This window comes from Propithecus coquereli, unplaced genomic scaffold (genome assembly GCF_000956105.1).
Source record: "Propithecus coquereli isolate 6110/MARCELLA unplaced genomic scaffold, Pcoq_1.0 Scaffold56, whole genome shotgun sequence".
NCBI classification, from domain to species: Eukaryota; Metazoa; Chordata; class Mammalia; order Primates; family Indriidae; genus Propithecus; species Propithecus coquereli.
The window spans coordinates 1307338-1329888 of NW_012151507.1; the positions used below are offsets into that span (position 1 = coordinate 1307338).

General features: G+C 42.3%; 1 protein-coding gene across 1 annotated transcript in view; it reads right to left on the minus strand.

The window, feature by feature from the left end:
* Positions 1 to 5183: 5183 nt before the first annotated feature.
* The window catches only part of ADCY10 (adenylate cyclase 10 (soluble)), a 64053-nt gene continuing 46685 nt past the window's right edge, over positions 5184 to 22551 (minus strand). The window contains exons 25-32 of the mRNA XM_012657743.1: positions 19794 to 19950; positions 16801 to 17005; positions 16626 to 16722; positions 15948 to 16063; positions 14962 to 15079; positions 12575 to 12770; positions 6286 to 6474; positions 5184 to 5345 (exon numbers count right to left, since the gene is read on the minus strand). Of these exons, the coding sequence (XP_012513197.1) occupies positions 5184 to 5345; positions 6286 to 6474; positions 12575 to 12770; positions 14962 to 15079; positions 15948 to 16063; positions 16626 to 16722; positions 16801 to 17005; positions 19794 to 19950 (1240 nt within the window). The remainder of the gene's footprint in view (positions 5346 to 6285; positions 6475 to 12574; positions 12771 to 14961; positions 15080 to 15947; positions 16064 to 16625; positions 16723 to 16800; positions 17006 to 19793; positions 19951 to 22551) is intronic.

Sequence of the window (22551 nt, forward strand, 5' to 3'; positions counted from 1 at the left end):
TGTTTCCCCTCCCAGGAAGCTTTCTCCAGCCTTCTAAAGCCAGGGTGTGTGCCAGGCCCCTTCATAGCCCAGCATTCTGAGTATCTGTGTCCCCGGCAGAATTCTGAGTGCTTTACCTATATTAACCTGCAACCACCTTAGGAGATGGGTACTATTATCATCCCCATTTTACAAACAAGGGAATGGAGATACGAAGAGGTTAAATAACTTGTTCAGCAACATGAAGCTACCAACTGGATCCAATCCAGTGAGGTCCCACGGCCACATCTGTAACCACCATGCACAGTGTTTCTTATTCATTGTTTTAGCCCTGCTGCAGAGCCTGGCTAGCACGATGTTTAGTAATTTTTTCTGATCTCCACGAAGGTCGATATAATTTTCTCACTCAATAAATATTAGGCTCCTACTTCTAAGGCTGCCTGTAAGGATTAACTTGATAAAATGAAAGTGTTCTTTAATACATTCGTGAATTCACACGCTTTCTGAACACTTACTAGTGTGCAGGCACTGGCCTTTCTGCAGGAGATGGGGGACGAGGACAGCACCTCTGCCCTCCGGGAGTTCACAAATGTGGGGAGAATCCAAGGGCTCATGAAAAAAAAAATCACTTTTCCATTCCTCTCTGTTCCTGAAGCTTCCATGGATTATTTATGTCTGCCTTTTCCTAGAAAGAATTCTATCCAGGATGCTCCTGAGAACGTCACACTGGAAGCTTCCCGCAGGTAAGGAGGGGAGCAGGGGTGGAAGGTGCAGGGGTGCTGGGCGCTGAGGCTGCAGGCGGGAGAGCGTGGCCAGCCACGGTTCTGTGGGCTGCAGCCACAGCCAAGAGCCAGTGCTGCCATCTGCTGGCCAGAGAGAAGGTCACCCACACCCATCGTGGTGGGAGGCGGAATCACAGCCAGATGAGGGAGGGAAGGGACCTTATCACAACTTGTTTAGAGACAAGGAAACTGATGAAAAGGGACTTGCCCAAGGTCACATAACTGGTTTGTGGCATAGCCAGGACTGGAAACCCATTACACGGTTTCTGTAAGATCTGATGCATGCTCAGGCACGTGGAATGTACAATCTTCAAATTGCAGCCTAGTCTTTGCCCACCTCTTCTTCTGTCTCCTTTTCTCCTCTCAGTCCTGGGGGGTAACATCTCTGTACTTCCCATAAGGACCTGCCCTGGCCCTGTCTATCTTCTCCAGCCCAGCCCTGCACAGTCTTTTGCTTGGCCTGGTCAGAAGTCAAATAAGGTGTGAAGGAGACTTTTGAAGTCTTGGAGGGCAAGGATGGCTGGGCACCCCCCGCTTCTCCCTGGAGGACTTCATCTCCTGGGATGCTAGCAATTCACGTGGAAGCCCTGACAAGTGCTCTGGAGGTAGGGAGGAGGACGACACCTGTGGACAGTGCAGCCCGTGCAGACTGGAACTCAGATGCTCAGGCTTCCATCTCCTATAACATGAGCAAAGCCCGGTGCCAAACCCCTCTTTTCTACAGGGCGAGCATTGCTCCAACCTGTCTTCTTGTGAGCACACCCCCTGTCTCTTATGCACCCACCGACCCCCAGCGAGGGAGAGCTCTTTAGGAGGAATGCCCTTTGCTTTGCCTCCAGAGGTGAACAGCAAACGGGAGACCCCAAGACCCGGATGGACATCCTCAGATAACTCAGTCTACCTGGGCCAGTCCAAGGCTGCCCTAGCCCAGGTGGCAGTAGGCAAAACAACTTTATAGAGAAAAAGGAATTCCTATCACTTTACCCCCATAGATTACCTTCTAAAGGTGATCCCCGGAAACTGCCTAACACAGCCCCTCTTTTTTTGTTTTAAATATATGAAGTAGTGGAGGCCCAGCAAGAGGGAAGAAACAACGGAGCAAACTTCCATTTGTTCTAAGGATGCCCAGCAGGTTGAGTGAGAGAGCATTTCGAGGCTGGGCAGAGTGGTATGAGCAGACGTTAGAGAGGCAGGCCAGGCCGGATCACATAGGCCTTGTACACCAGCGTATGTAGTTTGGGTCTTATTCTGTTTATTAAGTGCAGTGAAAAGACACTGGAGCATTCTAAGCAGGGAGTGTGACACGGTGTGACTTACCGGCTGACTGTGCCTTCAGTGTGGACAACGGTTCAGAGAGGGCCAAGAGTGGAAACAGGAAGACCGTTTAGTTGGTCTGTGGCAATAGCGCCAGTGAGAAATTGTGATGGCTTCATCCAAGGTGGCAGTGGTGGAGACAAGGAATGGTTACATCCAGATGTACCCTGGAGGTACCTGGATTTACCGATGGATGGGGAGGGGGCTGAAGAAACAGAATCAAAGATAACTAGATTTTGGATTTTGAATTATTAGTGCTATTTCCTGTGCTGGGGAAGTTTGAGGATGGAGCAATTGGCTAAGGACTGGGGAGGGGGCAGCCTAGCTCTGTGGAGAGAAAGGAAGCTGGCTGACATATGTTTTAGGGTTTGTTTTGGTTTTTAATTAATAAACTTTACTTTCTAGAGCAGTTTTCGGTTCACAGCATAACTGAGTAGAACGTACAGAGAGATCCCATATGCTCCCCATCCCCTGCTACCAACATCCCCCACAGACCGGTACAAAGGTGACAAGTGTTGAACCCACGTTGACTAACACGTTATCACCTGAGTCTAGGGTCTGGCGTTTACATTAAGGTTCATGCTGCTGTTGTGCATTATGGGTTTGAAATGTCAACATTAAACAACGAGATTCAGAAATTATGATTAAGTGTAGCATTTATTCGAGCACAAAGCCTGAGGATGGCCACCTGGAAGACACCAACTCCAGACAGACACAGTCAGCATTCCAAACTGGAGAAGTTATGGTTTCACTTGTATGGGCAGAGACAGAGAAATCTTAGCAAGATTACAACATTTTCCACACGAGACCGGTGTGTACATTACAATTTGATTGGTTATAGATTGGTACATTCCAAGGAAGATTATTACTCCATAAAGGGGGGTCTTACCTCTGGTGCCGTCTGATCCTCCTAATTATTTATAGGAAGGAAAAAAAAGGCAGCAGATGCAGCTGAATGCCGCATGACTTAAGCCACATAGCCACATTCCTCTCAAGGCTCAGAATAATTTAAAATTCCAACAGCTTTAAGTTTGAATTATTTAATTTCACAGAATAAATGTATAATTATGCATTTCCACCATTATCATGATGTACAGAATAGTTTCGCTGCCCTCAAAATCCCATGCTCCTCCTCTTCATCCTTTACTCCTTGCACACCCTGGCAACCACCAATCTTTCACTGTCTCAGGTCAGATTTGCCTTTTCCGGAATGTCATATAAATGGAACCACACAGTCGGTAGCCTTTTGAGACTGGCTCCTTTCACTTAGTAACATGCATTTAAGGTTCCGTCATGTCTTTTCAAAGCTTGATAGGTCATTTCTTTTTAGCATTGAATAATACTTCATTGTCTGGGTGTATCACAGTTTTTTTATTCATTCACCTACCGAGGGACATCTTGGTTGCATTCAAGTTTTGACAATTATAAATAAAGTTACTGTGAACGTCCATGTGCAGAGGTTTTTGTTTTCAGCTCCTTTGGCTAGATACCAATGAGTATAATTGGTTGATCATGTGGTAAGAGTATGTTTAGTTTTGTAAGAAACTGCAAAACTGTCTTCCAAAGTAGCTGTACCATTTTGCGTTCCCACCAGCAATGAATGAGAGTTTCTGTTGTTCCGTGTCACCAGAATTGTCAGTGTTTTGGAGTTTTGGACACTCTAATAGATATGTAGTATGCTTTAGTATTTTAGTAACTTGGGAGATAAACAATTCATCTCAGAAATCCTCAAACTCATTAGCACTATCTACCCATAGGACCAAAGTCACAGCATAGCTTGGTGGTGTTGAGCTACAAAAAATCTGAACATCTGCCTGCAGCTCGCAAAGAGCACTGGGGCGGGCTGAGACTCAGGCTTGTGGGCAGCTCTTGGGCAGCTGAGCATGAACCAGGCTAAGATGGTAAGGGCAGAACCCGAGTACGGTCCCCTGACCCTTTGTTCGACTAATGCAAAGTGGCAACCAGAAGGTACTAAACTCTAAGGAGATTACTCAATATCATTATCACTACCTGCAGTTACAACCAGGAAGGCCTAACACGGGGTGTAGAACATTTAAAGCAAAGGAAAAATTGTAAGCTAATAAGGAAGGCATATACTAGAGATAAAGGCCCCCACCCAGAGAGAGCTCGCAAAGGCTAACTTGCTTTGCCCACCAACATTTATACACGTGTTTGATTTTAGTTTACTTCTCTTTCACTTGCTAATAGCAGACCACATACTTCTCTACATCCTGTATGTACCAGCTGTTCTCTTTAAAGAAGAAAAACAAACTGAGTAAGTACAGGATGGGGAGAACTTATTAGAATACCTGTGATAGCATTGACGGCTAACACTTATTGATCTCCAGGATACCAAAGAGTGTTTTCAATTCTTTATGCATTAACTCATGTAATCCTCAAAAAACAAACCCTTAAAACTCCATGAGGTATGTACTACTATTATTTCCATTTACAGACGTGGAAACTAAAGCACAGGTAATAAGTGGGCAATTTGGGATTATTTTCCAGCCAACTGGAACACGTCCATAGTGACCCCAAAAATGGCAGCCAGAAGAGTGAAGGTGCATCAGTGATTTTAATAGGACTCTTATAGGTAGGACAAGAACTAAGAGTCCCCTTGTGTTCCAGGTTGGCTATTCCATATGGAACTCATATATAAAAGAAATAGAGATAAATTTGAGTACATTCAGAGAAAGGTGACCAGGTGATATTTGTAATACTGTACAACCTCCAAAAGATTTAGCAACTGCACACTTAAAAATAAAATTTCCAGTTTAATACATTAACTAGAAACATGTCTGTCACACCATCTTGTGTTTAATATTTTCTCATATGATACAATTCTGCATGGACTGAAGTAAACAGATCAAGCTAAAACAACATGAAGGGGAAAGGAAATTTTTGTAAAGTTAGGAGAAAGTAAAGCATGACACTGCTGACCCTTTCCGACCCTCCAGAAAGAGACGAAACCAATATGTCTGGTTCTGTGTCTGGAACAGAAGAGAGAGAACGTAGGACCCTGGAGAGGGCTGGCTACAGAGAAGGGTCAATAATGGAGAACTGCAAAGGCTTGGTTCTTGCTAAAATCTTTGTTCTTTTCATGAACTGTTAGAAAGGATTGTCCAAGATATTAACTCTCATCAGGAATTTGTTTTTTTGAACATCCTGAATGTTTACCTTGCCTGATAAAATTCCGTCCCATGATGGGAGACTGTGGACTATTTGAAGCCAGTGGGTTCCTGTGAGCTCGGAGTTTGAGTACCACCGTTCCTGAGATGAGGGAAAGGGAGCAAAGAAATGGCGCTCCTTAACTTGTGCCATCGAAAGTGGTCCCATACCAGACATGGTAAATTGTCCTTGAGCTTTTAAAACCACGTGAACCCACAGGCAAAAATGAATTTTGCTGCCCAGAGGAGGACACCGACATATGCCTCTTCCAATAAACACAGAAAATTGTACATTCATTCACTTATTCAACAAAAACTGAGTAAGAGGCACTGTGCTGGGACTATGCGTGGTTTTGCTTTCAAAGAGTTCACATTCTTGAGGGGAGGAAAGACATCCAAACAAATGTAACACAAAGTAGAAAGTGGCCACAGAGAGGGGCAGAGAGAGACCTGCTAAAGAAGATTTGGATGAGGGAAGAAAGTCCATGAGAACTTAAAGGGGAAGAGGAGGCTCATATACCTGAGCTATGGACATGTCACCCTTTTGGTAAGAATCCAGAAAGGCCTATAATGACTGCTGTGGTCTGAATTTGGCATCCCCCAAAATTCATATGCTGGAACTTAACCCCTAAGGCAATGTATTAAGAAGCGGGCCTTCGGGTGGTAATTACGTCGCGAGGGCTCTGCCCTCCTGGATGGGATCCGTGCCCATATAAAAGGGCCTGAAGAAGTGAGTCTTCCCCTTTCACCCTTCTAGAATGTGAGGGCACAGCAAGAGGCACCATCTATGAGAAATGGGCCCTCGCCAGATATCAAATCTCCAATGCCTTGATCATGGACTTCCCAGCCTCTAAAACTGAGCAGTAAATTTCTATTGTTTATAGATTACCCAGCCTAAGATATTTTGTTATGGCAGCCCAACAAAATTTCAACAAGCAAAATGACCTTCTATGCCTGGTGAAACCTGCCCAGGCAGTGGGATTCTGGGGCTTCCTTACAAGGGTGAGCACCCCCACCCCAGCTTGCTATCTGGTGATACATACTTTGCTCATGTTCAGCCAGCATTGCTCCAGCACATTCCCCTGTGTTTCGGAGAGCTGCAAGGCTGTGTTCAGGAAGAAGTCACAGTCATGCCCATCTCCCATTAGTAAACAGACATAGGCCATCAGGTGGTAGAGCCTCGGGTAGAAAACAGGGCCAGTGGTATTTTGAGCTGCCAGATTCTCCAAGTTCTAAAGAGAAAAAAAAACAGTATATCAGAATTAGACAGGGGTCCTTGCCTGCAGAGGTATTTCCTCCACAGATGATCTGGGACTATTTCAAGGATATAAGCAATCAAGTGAGAAAGTACATTACAGAAACACACATAGTAAGTATTAGAGCTAAGATAGTCAATGTCAGGTGGAGTGGTCCCCATGGTCCACCCAAATCAGAAGGTGACATGAGAGGGCCCATCAATACTTCTCTGCAACAACTTTTTTTTTTTTTTTTAAAAAAAAACATACTTTCTTCTGATTATTAAACGGGGAAAATTGGACAGTTCTGCATGTAAGGAGCTTGGAAAGTCCCATTTGGCCCTAGGAACAAGTAAAAATCTTAACAGACTGAAAAATCAACAACTCTTCTTATATCCATCTCTCAGAGAGGTGAGAACACAGGGTGAACGGCTGCCCTCAAGACTGGGGAGATACACATGTGTGCAGGGAGCCACAGCTTATCAGAGCAGAGACTTAGGAGTGGAAACCACTGTGGGGACCAGTGCCAGGGCGGGGAAGCCTGAACTGTAATTGACGAATTACTGAAGGCTCAAAGTGGACAAGTCTGTGAGTTAAAAACTCCCGGGGGAAGAGGATTCTGGAAAGATGGCAGAGGAGGAAGTAGCAGGTATCTGTGTCCCCACCTAGACAATAATTAGACTGGCAGAATCTGTCAGAATATAACTATTTTAGAACTTTGGAGTCTATTAAAAGCTTGTAACTGCCAGAGGAAGGTTTGGATGGTAAATGAAAGTTAATTGCAGTCAATTTCAGCCGTCAGCACAGTAGCACTACTTTTTTCCCCCGACCCCAGCCCGATAGCAAAGAGCTGTGCACATGTTCCTGAAGCAACTCGCACACAACTCGTGGGAACCAGGGTGGGCAAAAAGGACCCTGCCCTAACCATCAGGGATCTGTGCTTTGATCACTGATTGCTGCTTCTGATCAAAGAGGTACAGACAACAAGGCAGGCAGCCATTGTTGTTACGCCCTCTCACCCCCCTTGTCACAAGCCCCTCACCCTCTGGCTGAAGTGACTTCTGGGGATTTAAAAGGCCAGTGCCCCTCACCCACCTTCACTTTTCTCTTTTTCCCCTTTGAGAGCCACGCATCAAATACTAGGACACTCCAAAGCAACTGCCTATATGGGGAAAATTAGAAAGTGACTCCGGGAGAAAAGAGAGAGAAAAGAGCACATTCGAAGAAATAATGGCTGAAAAGTTCCCAAATTTGAAAAAAGACACAACTATAAATATCCAAGAAGCTCAACAAACTCTAAGTAAAATGAACTCAAAGAGACCCACACTGAGACAAATGATAAGCAACTCATCACATACAAGGATCCTCAATAAGATTATCGGCAGCTTTCTCATCAGAAAATTTGTAGGCCAGAAAGCAGCAGGCCAACATATTTCAAGTGCTAAAAGTAAAAAAAAAAAAACAAAACAAAAAACTATCAACCAAGAATCCTATATCTGGCAAAATGTCCTCCAAAAGTGAGGGAGAAATTAAGACATTCTCAGATAAACAAAAGCAGAAACTGTTTGTTACCACTAAAACTTCCCTGAAAGAAATGCTCAAAGAAAAAAAGAAAGAGAGAAAGAAAGAAATGCTCAAGGGAGTTCTGTAGGATAAAATGAAAGAACTCTTGAAGTTATGTGGAGAAATAAAGATCTTAATAAAGGTAAATATATGGACAATTATAAAAGCTAGTATTAGTGCAACAATTTGTAAGTGCATTTTTTGTTTTCTACATCATTTAAGAGATTAATGCATTAAAAAATTATTAGCCTAAAAGCTAGAATTGCTAGTAATTTTTGTTTAAAGGCAAGCACAAAAATGAGGTTTATTGAGAAGAGAAAGATAGGCTTATAGGGCAAGAGCAAGATATAGGTTTATAGAGCATGATATGTATGCCACAGATGACAACCAGACCCATTGTAGCAGCAAGAAAAGAGGAGTATTGCTAATATTGTAACTTTGGTTTGTAACTCCACATTTTGTTTGCTACATAATTTAAGAGACTAATCATTTAAAAGAATTATTAGTTTATGTTTTTGGGTACGCAATGTATAAAAATGTAATTTTGTAATATCAACAACCAAAATGGGTGGGAAGTTATTAAAGGAGCAAAGTTTTTGTATCTTACTAAAGTTAGCTTTAGGATATTAAATATAATCTTCATGGTAACCATAAAGAAAATAGCTATAGAATATATACAAAAGAAAATGGGGGAAAATTTTAAATGTTTCATTACGAAAAAATCAACTAACACAAAAGAAGACAGTACTGCAAGAAATGAGTGACAAAAAAACTACAAGGCATATAGAAAACAAACAGCAAAATGACAAAAATCCCTCTTTATCAGTAATTGTTTTAAATGTAAATGGATTAAACTCCCCAATAAAAAAACAGATTGGCAGAATGGATTCCCCAAAACATAATCCAATTATATACTACAAAATATTTGCTTTCAATCCAAAGACACAAACAGATTGAAAATGAAAGGATGGAAAGAAATATTCCATGCAAGTAGTAATCAAAAGAGAGCAGGGGTAGCCAGACTAATATCAGACAAAATGGACTTTAAATCAAAAAAAAGCTTACAAGAGGCAAAAAGGACATTATATATTAGTAAAAGTTTCAATATGGCAAAAAGACATAACAATTGTAAACATTACAAACATTTTTGCACTTAATTAGAAGACCACCAAAATATATGAAGCAAAACTAACTGATTGAAGGTAGAATCAGACAGTTCTACAATAATAGTTGGAGACTTCAATAACCTTCTCCCAATAATGGATAGAACAACCAGGCAGAAGATAAGAAATAGAGGACTTAACACAATAAACCAGCTGGATCTAACAAACATACACATAATGGGTACAGAGTTCCAGTTTTACAAGATGAAGAGTTATGGAGTCAAAGGATTATGGATGTATTTAATACCACTAAACTATACATTTAAGAATGGTTAAGATGGTAAATTTTATATTATGTTTATTTGACCATGATTTTTAAAATTGGACCAATAAAAACACCACAAACACTTCCAGATAGGCCACCACACTTCTGTGAGTTTTACCTCCAGGAGTTCAACCAGAATCTCAGGTAAATATTTGAGAAAAATTCACTCATACTTCCAGCAAAGGGAGAGAAAAGGAAACCATTTTTAAAGAGCCAGAGCACTCTTTTCTTAACAAAGTTTGCCTTCAGGAGAAACTATTTAACCAGAGCCTAACTGACCTGGCGGGGGTGATTGTGGGATGGGTGGGGAATACCCAGCTGAAGCCAGCTCTAGCTCTCCTGTCCCACCTAAGGGGGAAGGGACTGCAAAGCATTTGTCAAGTTCTTAATCCAGAGGAGTAGGCTCACTAAAAGACTGAGATCTAATCACAGGACTCTAGAATGCTTTCTCTCCCCCCACACATTACCATCACATTACCAAAAATCTATTTATATCAAGTCCTTTTACCTGGCACATCATGTCTACCAAGAAAAATTACAAGGCATACTAAAAGGCAAAAACACAGTTTGAAGAAATAGAGCAAGGATCAAACATGGCAAGGATGTTTTGAATTATCAGACTGGAAATTTAAAACAACTACAATTAATATGCTAAGAGTTTTAATGAATAAAGTAGAGAGCATGCAAGGGCAATATAAGCAGAGAGGTGGAAATCCTAAGAAAGAACCAAAAAGAGGTGCTAGAAATCAAAAACACTTTAAGAGAAATGAAGAATGTCTTTGATGGGCTTAATAACCTGGACAGAGCTGAGGAAAGAATTTCTGAGCTTAAGGCTGTATCAATACAAACCTACAAAACTGAAAAGCAAACAAAGACTGAAAAAAAAATAACAGAATATTCAAGGATTGTACAAGTACTTGTACCATGAGACAAGTACAAAAGGTATAACACATGTATAATGGAAATACCAGAAGTAGAAGAAAGGGAAAAGAAGAAATATTAGAAAAAATAAAGACTGAGAATTTCCCCAAATTAAGGTCAGACATAAACTGCAGATCCAGGAAGCTCAGAGAACACTATGCAGGATAAATGCCAAAAAAAAAAAAACAAACAACCTCCCCAAAATGACACCAAGAGATATCATATTCAAACTTCAGAAAATCAAAGATAAAGAAAAAATCCTGAAAGAAGCCAGGGGCAGGGAGAGGGCATCTTACCTATAGTGGAAAAATTTCATTTGACTTTTCCTCAGAAACCATGCAAGCAAGGATGTATTTAGAGTGTTGAGAGAAAAAACAAAATCCACTAACCTAAAATTCTGTACCCTGTGAAAATATCCTTCAAAATTGACAACAAAATACTTTCTCAGACAAACTAAAATTGAGGGAAATCGTTGCCAGTAGACCTGCCTTGTAAGAAATATTAAAAGAGGCGGGGCGTGGTGGCTCACGCCTGTAATCCTAGCACTCTGGGAGGCCGAGGTGGGCAGATTGTTTGAGCTCAGGAGTTCGAAACCAGCCTGGGCAAGAGCGAGACCCCGTCTCTACTTAAAAAAAATAGAAAGAAATTATCTGAACAACTAAAAATATACAGAAAAAATTAGCCGGGCATGGTGGCACACGTCTGTAGTCCCAAGCTACTCGGGAGGCTGAGGCAGTAGGATCACTTCAGCCCAGGAGTTTGAGGTTGCTGTGAGCTAGGCTAACGCCACGGCACTCACTCTAGCCAGGGCAACAAAGTGAGACTCTGTCTCAAAAAAAAAAAAGAAATATTAAAAGAGGCGGGGCGTGGTGGCTCACGCCTGTAATCCTAGCACTCTGGGAGGCCGAGGTGGGCAGATTGTTTGAGCTCAGGAGTTCGAAACCAGCCTGGGCAAGAGCGAGACCCCGTCTCTACTTAAAAAAAATAGAAAGAAATTATCTGAACAACTAAAAATATACAGAAAAAATTAGCCGGGCATGGTGGCACACGTCTGTAGTCCCAAGCTACTCGGGAGGCTGAGGCAGTAGGATCACTTGAGCCCAGGAGTTTGAGGTTGCTGTGAGCTAGGCTAACGCCACGGCACTCACTCTAGCCAGGGCAACAAAGTGAGACTCTGTCTCAAAAAAAAAAAAAATATTAAAAGAAATTCTTTAGAGAGAAGGAAAATGTCAGAAACTTGAATCTACATAAAGAAAGCAAGAGCATCAAAGAGGGAATAAGTGAAGGTAAAATAAAAAGTTTCTTTTTATTATTCTTAATTTATCTAACATATAAGTTTGTTTAAAATAATAATAGCAACGATATGTTCAATTATGTATGCTTATGCATACATCAACTACATCTTTGAGCAGAGATTCCAGTCAAGCCCACCCAGACTTCTGACCTGCCAAACTGTGAGGTAAGAAGTGGGGGTGTTGTAAGCTGTTTGGTTTGTGGTAATTTGTGACGCAGCAATAGAGAACTAATACGCCTGTGCTCAGTTTTGCTACAAGAACAAGGTAGACAAGTGTCAAGCCAAAACCAGAGGGCTGGCCCTTCATTGTCTCAGGGGCCTGCCCCTATCAGGCTGTACACTTTCAGAAGCAGGCGCCACGTGTAATCTGCTCACTCCTACAGCCCAGGCACCTATTATCTGGTGCTTAATATGTATGAGTTGAATTTTAAAAATTGTTGTGTGCAGAGATTTATCTACTAGGATCCTTATCACAGCAATAGCAGTAAAATACTACAGAAAAGTTCTATTCAAGAATAATTGGGCTATATTATAATCTAATAATATATTCATAAGATAAAATACAATGCTTCCTTTTAATTAGTAGTGTGAAAAGCAATATAACGACATGGAAATTATAATATATTTAATAGCAAATTACAAAATGGAAATGAGCATGCACACACATAGAAAAAAACTGAAAAGTGGTATCTCAATGTATAAAAAGTTGTTATCTCTGATTATCAAGCTTATGGGAAGTTTATATGTTTTTCTTTATAATTTTGAGGGGGTGCCTTCAAAAACTATTATAAACACGCATAAATTCCGTAATCAGAAAACAATTCGCACAGGAGGTAGACAGAAACGCATTCAAGGAGTGATTTATACTGGAAACTGCAGAACAAGCCTCACCTTGAGCATCTCAACACCGTTCTCCTGGGCATTCTGAGTCTGTTCTTCAATTTGTTTTTGAAGGTGGAGAACTTGCCCCTCCATGTACCTGGAAATTCCTTGGCAATAAAGAACTGTTGGAGTTCTTCTTGGCACTAGATGTTTAGCTCTATTGAAAAATACGTGAAAGTTGTCCCAATCCTGAAGTCTACCATACCTGTACCACCACAGAAGAATAAGAAAAATCAGTATCACTCTTGGAATGGGCTGATTTGCTGAAATGGCTCTCTCTAGATGTGTTGCTTCCCAAGCTGGGGTCTCTGGAAGTTTGCCTCCTGCCCGGCCCCACTCCACTCTCCCTAAAAAAGCAGGAAATTCTGTGATATGGAGCAAGGAAAGAGTAGAATTTTTTGATGACTTAAGATGAACAGAGTTCTTGGGAACACCCAGGTAATAGCAGCCACCTTCTATTTCACTCTTTGGATTTTTTAAGTTAAAAAGTGAGGCAGATCAGATACTTGGCACTATAAATTCTAGGGTTTGAAGATGTTGCTCTAATTCCTAAGAGATAGTGTAGGCCAGTGCTACTCCAAGTGTGCGCCACAGACTGGCATCATCAGTAACAGCTGGGTCCTCCTTACAAGTGCAAATTCTCTGGTCCAACCCAGATCTACTGAATCGCACAGACCCTGCAGGCGGGGAATCTCTGAGGTAACACGCTCTCCAGGTGATCCTCATGCCCACTGATGTGTGAGAAGCATTTGCCTAGGACACAGCTGTTGTAAGAACTCGCCAGCTGAGACAGAAAAGAATAAGAAATTAGGCTGATTTTTGGACGTTACATTCCTTGATCTTTAACTCACATGGGCAAGTTAATTTGACTATGAACTTTAACTGGCAAGGGTAATTAACTTCTGGATTTTAATATCTCCCAAGTAATTTTATAATAAAAGGGAGGTTCTATTCAGATTTGGAGCTGCTCTCATTTGTGGCATTTTGTATAGGAATGTCTCCACATTGTCATTTAATCTAATCACACAACCTCTAGTGGACCATACCAGACCACATGGCTGCATATAATTTCATATGGGAAATAGAAGACTTCTTGGGGACAGCCATGGAAGTGATTTCATTAATGTTCTGTTCTGACCCAGTTTGGTGCCTTACTGTTCATCTCCTTCCTTGAAGGTATGGCCATAGCTGCAAGCTTACTGAGTTAAAAACTTATTAAGTTAAAGGGATTAAGCCTCAGGCTTAATGCGTTAAAAGAGTACAGGGATAGTGCTTCTTCCTCTCTCCTGAAGTCTTCTTCCATGTGAGGGGCCTCCATTCATGCAAAGCATCAGCTTTCTTTCCCCACTTCACTGGCTTCATTCGTTCCTCCAGTGAAAAGGAGTGGCCTATTCTTCAATGTTCTGTGGAGGCTAAACGAAAAAAAAAAAAAAAAATAGAAAAGGAGTGGTCTGGTAATTTGGAGAGAGGAATTGGGCAAGTGTAGCTCACAGCCTGTCTCTCCTTCATCTTAAGAGCCAGTGAAGGCTGGGCGAGGTGGCTCACGCCTGTAATCCTAGCTCTCTGGGAGGCTGAGGCAGGAGGATTGCTTGAGCTCAGGAGTTCAAGACCAGCCTGAGCAAGAGTGAGACCCCATCTCCACTAAAAAGAGAAAAAGGAGCCAGGCATGGTGGCGTGCGTCTGTAGTCCCAGCTACTCAGGAGGTTGAGGCAGGAGGATGGCTTGAGCCCAGGAGTTTGAAGTTGCAGTGAGCTAGGATGATGCCACGGCACTCTACCTGGGGCAACAGAGCCACACTCTGTCTCAAAAAAAAAAAAAAAGCCAGTGAAGCCAACCGGGAGCATGGTACTGATCTGCTCTCTGCCACACTGTAGGAAGAGGCCTGCCTTGATGTGGGTAGACCTGCAGTTTTCCAGAACTTCCTGTTGCTGAGTGGGTAAGTCTAATTTTGGGGCTCAATATTGGGAAGCCCACTTGTGTGCAGGTATAAGCCGTATCCTCCAACATCAGGTTTATCAATAGTGTTTTTCCATCTGATAGATCTGCGTGAGTGTAAGTAGGTGAGTAATGCTGTTTATTAGCCTTCCTTAAACCCCAGCATTTTTCAGAAGCAAGTCACCTTTATTTATCCCAGTATCATCAAAACGTAATATATTTGTAATAAATGTTCATTGCATCGAATATTCTTGAGACATCACTTTTCTGTCCCTGGTTGAGGGGGATGAACTAGTTGATCCCTAAGGTGTCTTTCAAGCCAGTATTCTCTGATGCCTTTAAGCTGTCTCACATATAAATTATGAATACTTTTCTTTCTTTAAAAAAAATTTTTAAAGAACTCTTCTTCAGGATTTAACATTTTTACCTTGGGAATTTAGTGATATGCAATACATTGTTACCAGATAGCTACAGACGAATAAAGTCCCAGGAGGAGTCCACTTTGGAACTTGAGGATTTCATTGTCTTCATTTTGGGCTATGAAATCCAAACATTCTTCAAATGGTCTATAAACAAAGCCTAAAAGAGAGAAATGGGTGAAATTTGCTCATGGGTGGGTGATCATCTTTCAGGCTGTCCATTCCCAGTAGAATTTCCCACTGCAGGCAGAGCAGTCTCTGATTACTCCATGAATCCAAAGGGTCCGGTACATTGCAACAAGCATGTAACTGAACTGCCCTGTGTTTGTGAGTCCCAGCTACTGCGCCATGTTGTGCATACATAATACAATTCCACAGTCTAGACCAGGCAGGTGGGTTTAAACCACCCCTTCCTGGCCAAAGTGCAAGGAGTTGGCCTTGGTGCAGCCCAGGGCTTCTGTCTTCCCACCCATGCTTCCCCTGTTGGCAGCAATATTTGCATCCCCTTCAAAATCATACATGAGGAGAACAATCCCCAGGTTGGTCCCTCTCGCTTAATGTGTACACTTCAAGTGACCTACTTGGTGTCACTGGAAGGTTATTGGGAAAGAACTTGTTTTCCAAATCACCAACAGCTACCAGCCTGGAACTCTCACCATTAGGAATCCAGTCCTTCATTCTAAAGCATGAAGCCTCTAAGTACATCCTGCTAAAAATTAAATACCCCTAGTAAAAGGCACATGGTAAGACAATGTCAGTAACTATCACTTATGTGTAAAGTTATCTGACAGTTTAACTGGCGGCTTATACCCAACAGGTTCCTCCAGACTTCATTCCCCTTCTTGCTGTTCCCTTTTAATCTTCGCGCCTGCTAGACAACTCGGCTCACACCACTAGGCTCTCTCCATCCCTGTCCTATGAGTCCGCCCAGCCAGAAACCTAGTGGTCCCAAAGCCCCAGCCCTGCCACAACACACCAGCATAAGTGCCACGTCTCCAAGTTCTTTTACATTCCAAAGCCACTCTTACCAGAATAAAGCATGATGTCCAAGCAGACAAAATAGAAAAACGCCCTGCTGATGATGTGTTCTTCTTCTACGGAAAGATCCCACAGCCACCCCAGCACCTGGATCAACTGCTTGTATCTGGGAAAGAGAAAAGGTGGTGGCATTAAACAGCAATGGAGAGGAGAGGATGAAGGTCAGTCCTGGTCTAGTTTTGATGCCGCGCAGCAATTCAGAACCAAATACAACTCTTAAACAGACTTTAAAGCCACCCCTACTCAGGACCAGAACATCTCACATTGGCTGTTTTTTTTTCAAATTGTTCTTTCATGGAGTCTCTATATTAGGGTGACCAGAGTCAGGCCAAATCGGCCTGGACCTCGAGTCCTGGTTGCTATTCTCTGGGCATTGGCCTCCCTGTTAACCCTTGCCCTTTCTTTCCACTGGCAGGGGTGGCAGGCGACCCCCACCGTGGAGATAACTGTCTGACTCCCCTCTGGTCATTGGCCAGAGCAACCAGACCAGAGAGGATGCACCTGGAAGAATTCTGTTAAAAAAGCCTCGGTATCCAAAGGCGAAGGATGATTATTATCAGTAATATCATCTTCCTGCAAACAGTACTCCCTTCCCTACCCTACAGCCAGAATAAAGTGATAATATGGCTTCTTCCTACTAACATTGGAAAGAGCTTTAAGATAAATACCTGCATTTCAAGAAGAGAGATTTGCTAAGTCTGCAGAGGACCGTATAGTACTTGTTGGGATTCCAGAGCTGTGCCCGTATCTTACAGGCTCGAAAGCCTGGGAAGAAAACAATTCCAGTGTATTTGGGGGCTTTACTTGTATCTTCATATCCCTCCTTGCCCAGCCAGCCCTTACCTAACTCAATGGCCAAGTCCAGGTGTCCCATTAAGAGCTTGATGTAGCTCAGTGTATCGGCCACATATGCCACGATTTCAATGCCCTCGCCTTTCAGGGGGATGTCGAAGATCTGCTCCATGGCCAGGACTTCGTATTTGAACCACACGTCCTGGCAGCCATCCAGGTGGTGGTACAGCGAATAGTCCAGGTAAGCCTTAATGATCTGAAGTGGCAGAGTAGAGGAGAGAAGGGGCAAGACTGAGGTGGAACCCAAAGCGGAAAGCCCAGGGACATTACTCAATGTCTGCCAGTAAATATTAACATTTGTTTAGTAAGCTTGGGAATGGAACTTAGATACAGAAATCAAACTGGGTTTCTGCCGCCTATTCACCGAGTCATCCAGGACAATCCCTGTGGCCTCTTGCTCATGGAGTACTTGAATGAAATATAAAACTTTTAATTTCTCTGAAAAAGAGAAGCAATAGCTTGTATATATGGATATATGATTGCATAGCAAAAAGGCTGAAAGGATGCACTCCAAAGTGTAAATAATCGTTACCTATTTGTTGAGGGAGTAGATTTGGGGGAGAAGAGGGACTTTTTTTTTTTTACCTTATGCCCTTCTGTGGTGTTCAATTTGTTATACGAAACGTGTGTTTCTTGTATAATTTAACAAAAAAGGTAGGTTGGTTTGGTTTGTTTGCTTTCAAAAAAAAAATCTAAGGACTACTTCTAAACTTAATTTGGAGATCTAGAGAAGTTGGTTACTCTTTGAATAACTCTTTAAAATGATAAAGTTGCCTCGGTATATAAATGCTTAGAGAAGGGTAAGAAGAAAATGGCTCCTTCTAAGGGAGCGGTTTGGTTCTGTGTATAAAAATGACAACAGAACACATGAAAACTGCTTTGAAAAATTCAAACAGGAGAAATTTAGAATCTCTCATGATAGAAGTATTGGGCTTTGCGGGCAGTTGGGTACGGGAAGAATTTTAGAGTAGGGACTTTTTTCCTGGAATGCCCCAAATCACACAAAATAACCAGTCTACAAAATCTGTGTTGAAAGCAGGTCCCTGAGTACTTGTTAAACCACAAAGTCTATCTCAGGGAATTCCTTTATTCCTAGTTTAGAATATGCTTCAGATAATGCTACCAGATGGGAAGGATAGCCAGAAATGGTGCTGGAGGAGAGAGAATTGTTGGGCAAATGAGGAATAAAGCCTAGGGACTTCTTGGATTTGGACCAAGACAATGGAGTTCAACTGCTTCACTTTACGGGGAAAATGTAAAGTCTGGAGGTTACGTGGCTTACCAGTGGTCCCACCGCAGATAGGTGGAGTCCTGGAAACCACTCTCTGGGCTCTCCGTCTCGGTCTTTCTATTCTCCTATGCTGAGGGCCTCATCTGCTTTCGAATACCGGGGTGAAAGCTTCCCCTGCTGTTCTGCTCTTAGCCCCTGCCATCTTGGTAATAAGTGTCTTGATTCACTTTCCAACTTGGCTTTTCCATTTTTATCCTCCCCCCTGCATCCCAACTCCACCACAGCTTTTAGGGTATAGCTACAAATGTGGAGGAAAAGTAAAGTATTTTATTCCATAAATATTTGTGGAGCACCTGCAGTGTGCCAGGCACTGTTCTGGGTGCTCAGGATGTGAACAAGACAAGAGAGCAGATAAGGTCCCTGCTCTCGCAGAGTCTGCGGGATAGCGAGGGAGACAGACCACCAACCGATGAAGCAACAAACAAGAAAATGTCAAATGGTAATAAAACAGACCTATTAAAATAGGGCGATAGGTTAGACAGTGAATGGGTGGCTACTTTAAGCTCCTCCAACATTTACAGTGCTACTTGATAATGAATGACTCCAGGAGGAAGGTATTGCCCCAGAAGGGACCCACACTTGATGTACTTTTACAAAGGAGCCAGGTCACTCTCATTAGATGAGTTGGATTTAACTTACTCATTTCTTGATCTTGTCTCCTGGTGTCTTCCTCATCCAATCAGAAGCTTCCCAGTTTATGACCTAGACTAGTGGTTTTCCCAGTTGGCCCCAGAAACCCTAGGGGTCTCTGAGACCCTTTCAGAGAGCACACAAGATCAAAGCTATTTTAATAATATCATGGTATTGTTTAAGAATATTGAAAGACCTTGAAATGGGCAGAAACAAAGACTTGGTGGTTGTCCTGCCTAGCTCACCAGTCAAGGTTATCTCTACCTTTCATTGTCTCTGGACTATTTTACAACTCAGCATATTGTAGAAAATTGGTAATAATATAAATGATGTAATTCATTTCCATATGAATGTTAACATTCAGTGGAATACAAATGATCATCGCCCTATGACTAGACTAGTTTTGTGTCCATGCAGTAAATTGACTTCTCCTTGGAACTAGTTGTAACATCTTACTAATTCTCTCATTGAGAGTTAAATAAAATATTTGAACATGTACTTCTCATATTTATGTGAGTTATGATTCTATCACTTTTAAAAGCATTGTCCTTAACATTTTTCCTTTTCAACTTCATTCTTTTATGAGTATATAGTGGAGTTTTCCTGAGGCAACATACGTCATATGGCGACAGATTGAAGGATAGAACAGATATGAGAATCTAGTTGTCCTCTATAAAGCCAGACATAGATATTTGCAAAAAAATTTAATATACTGCCACACTTCCCATTACATTTTTTGAGAAATAAAGGTCTTTTTTAAAAAAAGAAAATGTTAATTATGTTAATATGTAATGGATTTATTTTAAAATAAGTATTTTTAAGTTTCTACTTTTGTTTCTTTTATGATAATAGATACAACTCATATAAATAGAAGCTACTTAGGATCCTCCATGATTTTTAAGAGCGTGAAGAGATCCCGGGGTTTTGCTGGCTTCGGGAACATGTTCCGGTCAGAAAGGCTTTTATTATTTCCTCATGATGTTGAATCCCAATTGGCTTTCACTAGGCTTTTCTCTCCAAATGAGATTCAGAAATTTAAAGAGCAGTTACCAAAATACCCTACCTGGAAATCGTTTTGAGTTTCCAGTGCGGTATTCACTTGCATCATAGCTGCCAGGCGGCCATAGTACTTGTAATGAAAAAAATAATTTAAGCTATAGATCTGCCACAGCAAGGAGAAGCAGGTGGTTTGCCGGTAAAGTTGTGCTAGCCTCTTCTTCCTATTAGACAAGGTAAACACAAACGGAACATGGAAGGAAGGCATAATCACCACCAGGCTTTAGGGGAGCACAGGTACCTAGTGTCCTCACTGTGTGGCTTGGGACTCAGTATTGACTTGACTTTGAGGCCTGACTCCGTTAGTAACAAGCACATTAATTTTTAGGAAGCTTGTTTTCTCCATCGTAGAATGGAGACCATAACACCTACTTTATGATGATTAAGATATTTATCACCTGTCCCACGTCAGGTAATTGCCAGTTTAATGACGCTATTTAAAAAGCACGTTGATATCGTTCGTCACACTTGATTCTGATGACAACCCTATAAGAAAGGAGGGAATAATGTACCCCATTTTGCGTATGGGGACGGTGAGACTCAGGTTAAGCAATTAACACAAAGTCACACAGCCAGGACGTGGCGGTGCCGCGACTCAAGCCCCGCCCACCTCCAGCCTGCCCAGTCCAGCGTGGTATTTCCTCCATGGCACACTGCTTCTAGGGACTAGGTCTCAGCTCAACGAGGGAAACGAGCATTTGAAACAATTACATTCCAACAGTGGAACGGAATGTGGTGGGAGGTGGTGAACATCCAGCGCTGGAAGTATTCAAGGGCAGGGTGGATGACCTTCCCCGAAGACCGTTTGGGTTTTCAGTACCAGTCTCAGCAGGCCACGTAACCGATAACGTAGGCAAAACACCGCTATGCGTGTGATTAAAACACAGGAGCCTCCATAAGATGGCTGCAGTATTAGCAATTTCACGAAACCAAGAAAACAAAATGTAATTAGAAATACTTCTCACGAGGCAGGTTTAAAAGAAAGATGAGAAGGAAGGAGGAAAGAGGTTTTAGAGGTGCTAACGAATTGCGGCTATTTTAGTTGAGACGTTGACCACGTTGAGTCTGTTGTGCAAATGAACCTTTGTTAAAAAGTCCTAAGGAAACATGAGCAGAGTGCAGCCACTTCTAATACAGAGCATGCACGAGGGCCGCAGACACCCAGACATTAGATGTTGTTTCTTACTGTCCTGATTTTCGAAATGAGAACTTTTGACCTGCAGGTATTTTAAGCCAACAGCTCTGCAGTTTTTTCCTCTTCAACACTTTTCTACCTTTTCTCCTTGTGCAGATACTTCTTATTCCTTTCACAAAATGTGGTTGCAAACTAGGGTTATCTGATTCAGCAAATGACAATACAGGATTCTCAGTTAAATTTGAGTTTAAAAACCAATCATTTCTTAGAATGCATGTCCTAGTTTGTGGCATAGGTATACTAAAAAAATTATTCATCATTTATCTGAAATTCAGATTTAACTAGGCATCCTGCATTTCATATGGCAACCTTCTACGTGCCCCTAAGACTACTTCCTTCTTACTCTCGGAGAGATCTCTGCTGAACTTCTGCCCGCCCCTTCCTCCTGTGCCTCCAGGAGCAGCCAGGTAGTCCCAGGAGCCCACCTGCAGCATGAAAAGGAGCTCAGCTTCAGCTCGTTTCCTTTCTGCCTCGGAATCCCCCATGTTGAAGGAAACACTTTCAGAAGCTAAGGAAGGGAGTTTTGGGAGGGGTTGCAAAAGAGTTGTAGTCACTTGGTCATAAGAACAGATGTTTGTATCTTAGGCCGAACCTATAGGAATATTGCTACTGATCTCTCCCAAGATGGAAGAGATGTCCTCTGTGAGCTCTCCAGATCCCCAACGAGGTGGCATCTCCCTTGGTATGAATTGCTAGATAGATGGGATTTTTTTAAAGCTTTCATTATGGAAAAATTCAAACATGCCTGCAGCAAGCCAAAGAGTATAATGAGCTACAGGAACACAACACCTAGTGTAATTGCAACCGCAGGAACAGCCCAAACTGGCCCTACTCTGTTGATTACAGAATATTAAGTTACCTTGTAGGTATAACAGAGCCAAAACTGCAAGTCATGTATCCCAGGCATGCACGACTGAAAAAGCTTTGACCTCTAACAACACCCGGAACCAACATTTCCTCCCCGCGGAACCAAGAAGACCAGGACATGACCGGAACCTGAACGCAGGAAACTTGCAGAAGCGAGGGTCTGCTGGCCGGGAAAATCAGGGCTAAAATCCGCCTCGACACACTTTGGCATCAATAGTCAAATTTGAAGCCTCCAGTCCGACCCTGCCAAGCCAACGTTTTTAATACTTTCCCTTGCCCTCCAACCCCTTAAAACTCGCTCCAGACCCCCAAATCAAGGAGACAGATTTGAGTTGCACCTCTTGTTTCCTTGCTGGTTGGCCTTGCAATAAAGCCTTCCTTTCCTCAAAGGCCAGCACCGTAGTTCAACATCAGCTTCTATGTGTGCCAGGCAGCAAGCCCAGTGCTCTACAGCACTAGCTTCAACAACTGTCGACATTCGTATTTCATCTGCCACTTACTATTTCTTTCTCCTCGTTATTATTCTTTATAGTTCTTTTATATGTACAATGTATACACACTGAACTGTACAAATCTTAACAGTACAATTTTGACCAATGGATAATACCCCCATGTAATCCACGTCCTTATCAAGACACATAGATGGGTGGGCAGTTTTGTCCTTTGGCAGATGTCTTCCGGGGGCTTGCTATTCTTCTGTGAG